We start from the raw sequence: 3,441 nt of genomic DNA on the forward strand, positions 1-3,441 counted from the left end.
ATGCGGTCGAAGGCCAAAGAACGCCAAGTGTATGCGGTCGAAGGCCGAAGAACGCCAAGTGTATGCGGTCGAAGGCCGAAGAACGCCAAGTGTATGCGGTCGAAGGCCGAAGAACGCCAAGTGTATGCGGTCGAAGGCCAAAGAGCGCCAAGTGTATGCGGTCGAAGGCCGAAGAACGCCAAGTGTATGCGGTCGAAGGCCGAAGAACGCCAAGTGTATGCGGTCGAAGGCCAAAGAACGCCAAGTGTATGCGGTCGAAGGCCGAAGAACGCCAAGTGTATGCGGTTGAAGGCCAAAGAGCGCCAAGTGTATGCGGTCGAAGGCCGAAGAACGCCAAGTGTATGCGGTCGAAGGCCGAAGAACGCCAAGTGTATGCGGTCGAAGGCCGAAGAACGCCGAGTGTATGCGGTCGAAGGCCGAAGAACGCCAAGTGTATGCGGTCGAAGGCCGAAGAACGCCAAGTGTATGCGGTCGAAGGCCAAAGAACGCCAAGTGTATGCGGTCGAAGGCCAAAGAACGCCAAGTGTATGCGGTCGAAGGCCAAAGAACGCCAAGTGTATGCGGTCGAAGGCCAAAGAACGCCAAGTGTATGCGGTCGAAGGCCGAAGAACGCCAAGTGTATGCGGTCGAAGGCCAAAGAGCGCCAAGTGTATGCGGTCGAAGGCCGAAGAACGCCAAGTGTATGCGGTCGAAGGCCGAAGAACGCCAAGTGTATGCGGTCGAAGGCCGAAGAACGCCAAGTGTATGCGGTCGAAGGCCAAAGAACGCCAAGTGTATGCGGTCGAAGGCCGAAGAACGCCGAGTGTATGCGGTCGAAGGCCGAAGAACGCCAAGTGTATGCGGTCGAAGGCCGAAGAACGCCAAGTGTATGCGGTCGAAGGCCAAGCACCTCCCAAAAGGCAACTGCAGGTCGCCGCGTCCACCTCGGTGATCTGGCGGATTACAGGATGCTTTCCGCCCTCCGTCTGGCCCGCGCGCCCGGAACCCGTAAGCCCCACCGAGGAAGCCGCGGACGACGTCAGGAACCGCGCCATCCCCTTCGCCACAGGTCGCCGTCTGCTGCCGATGGCGCCGTTGGCTTACGCTGCCGCCGCCCCTCCACGAAGGTAGGTCCAGGTGGCGTGGAGTCCGGGGCCAGCAGACAGCTCCCCGCAGGTTAGAAAGACGAGCCAGTCCCGCCAGAAAGACCAGGAGGCCAGAGGGAGCGGCATACAGAACAGGCAAATCCCCTCTCTACGGCGTCCTACCGGAAGGCTGAGGCCCCGAGGGAAGGCCACGGAAGGTCAGCTGCCGTTGGCCGCACGTGCCGCGAGGCTGGCGAGACGTCTCCCAGCAGCCGAGTTAGTTTGGCTTCATTGTAACCTGAAAATCGGGTTTAATATGGTGGCGGCACCGGGCTGAACGTTCTTTTTTTTTCTTCTTGTTCTTTATGTTCTCTCTCTCTCTCTCTCTCTCTCTCTCTCTCTCTCTCTCTCTCTCTCTCTCTCTCTCTCTCTCTCTCTCTCTCTCTCTCTCTCTCTCTCTCTCATGGTTCTCATATTGGAATAACTTTTTAGCATTTAAAAGGTGGGGTGAACTTTACGGTTGGGTGATGGTATGAATAATGTAAATGATAATGATGATAATGATGATAATGATGATAATTAGGATGATAATAATGATAATGATAATAATTAGGATGACAATAATGATGATAATAAAACGGATGATGATAATGATAATGAAAAAAGTGATTATCATAATAGTAATAATGGTAACAATAAAAATGATGTTAATGATAAAGATGATGATGGTTATGAAGAAGATGATGATGATAATAATGATGATAATGATAATAATAATAATATTAATAACAACAATAATAAGGATAATGATAATAATAATAATAATAATAATAACAACAACAATGATAATAGTAATGATAACAACAACAACATCAATGATAATGATAATAATGATAAATGTAAAATTAATATAAAAAATCATTAATTTTAATAAAATCTTAGGATGATCTATGCCCCTTTGATCAGATTCTAATCAAGTCAAGTTTCAGCTGAAGTTCTCCAGAGCCACAAATGAGTTTCATACAATACTTAACTACTCCTAACTATTCTAGAAACATCAGTCTTTCTCCACGTGTCGGTTTTATGTGTAAAATTTATGAATATTTATCATGACTTGGTTATGCAGGAAGTTATTTTACTCTGAAGATCATATATACCGGATGTTCAGGAAATTCAATATCCAGCATTATTTTCTCTTTTCATATTAATTCGTTCAAGTCAGTAAAGGAATTGTTTCCAAATGAAAGAAAAGGATACGATATATAAATCATAGTAAGTGATTTATAAAAAAAAATCCCCTTCGTTATTTCATGTATCTGTGTTCATTTTATGTATATGGTATTTCACGTATATGAATTGTTTCCAAATGACAGATAAGGATACGATATATAAATCATGGCAAGTGATTAATAAGAAATAAGATTTCTCCTTCGTTATTTCATGTATCTGTATCGTGTTCCTCGTTTTCTCCTTTCGTTTTTTTCTATGAACAATTGGAGTTGACACTTTTTTTTTTTTTTTTTTTTATAAAAATGTGATACTGAATTTCAAATAGATGCACACAAATTACATCGATTTAGTGGTGAAGGTTTGATGATAATCATACCACCATACGGCGTTCATTGGTTCCCCTTCTCTCTCTCTCTCTCTATCTATCTATGTGTCTATCCATCCCTCGCTTCATCTCTCTTTCTCTCTCTCTCTCTCTCTCTCTCTCTCTCTCTCTCTCTCTCTCTCTCTCTCTCTCTCTCTCTCTCTCTCTCTTTCTCGCTCTCTCTCTCTCTCTATCCCTCCCTCTCTCTTTTTCTATTTCTCTCTCTCTCGCTCTCTCTCTCTCTCTCTCTCTCTCTCTCTCTCGCTCTCTATCTCTCTCTTTCTCTCTCTATTCATCCCTCCCTCCCTCCATCCCTCCCTCCCTCTCTCTCTCTCTCGCTCTCTCTCTCCCTCCCTCTCTTTCTCTTCTTCTCCCCCTCCCTCCCTCCCTTCCTCCCTCCTTCTCTCTCTCCTCCTTCCTTTGAATTCCTTGCTCGTCCTGTAAGTTCTTGGGGAAATGAGTACAAGGAGTTTCCTATGAAGGGGAGATCCGGAAAATGTCTACGTACGCTTGTGTTAAATAAAATGGAATTTACAGAGTGCAGTTGTCATAAATACATTTACTAAATGTTTTATTACATAACATTTTCATCTATAACATAAGCATCGATACATTAGCTTTGAGACACTACAGGTCCATGACTGTAGGGCATCTACACAAACCTATCGAAATCCATGCCACAGGTGAAAGCTTAATAAAAATATATTTAATAAAGGCGTTTTTATTCAAGCAATTGGTCTGAGTATTCCTTTGACTGCTTATGCTTTCATGATTAGTTACGGA

The 3,441-nt window shown here is 44.7% G+C and overlaps 1 protein-coding gene across 1 annotated transcript in view; it reads left to right on the forward strand.

Annotated features, from left to right (window-relative positions):
• Positions 1 to 837: 837 nt before the first annotated feature.
• LOC138866363 (EF-hand calcium-binding domain-containing protein 4B-like) overlaps positions 838 to 3,441 on the forward strand; it is a 22,045-nt gene continuing 19,441 nt past the window's right edge. Inside the window, exons 1-2 of the mRNA XM_070138889.1 lie at positions 838 to 1,106; positions 3,262 to 3,341. Of these exons, the coding sequence (XP_069994990.1) occupies positions 838 to 1,106; positions 3,262 to 3,341 (349 nt within the window). The remainder of the gene's footprint in view (positions 1,107 to 3,261; positions 3,342 to 3,441) is intronic.

This window comes from Penaeus vannamei, chromosome 25 (genome assembly GCF_042767895.1).
Source record: "Penaeus vannamei isolate JL-2024 chromosome 25, ASM4276789v1, whole genome shotgun sequence".
Classification (NCBI taxonomy): domain Eukaryota; kingdom Metazoa; phylum Arthropoda; class Malacostraca; order Decapoda; family Penaeidae; genus Penaeus; species Penaeus vannamei.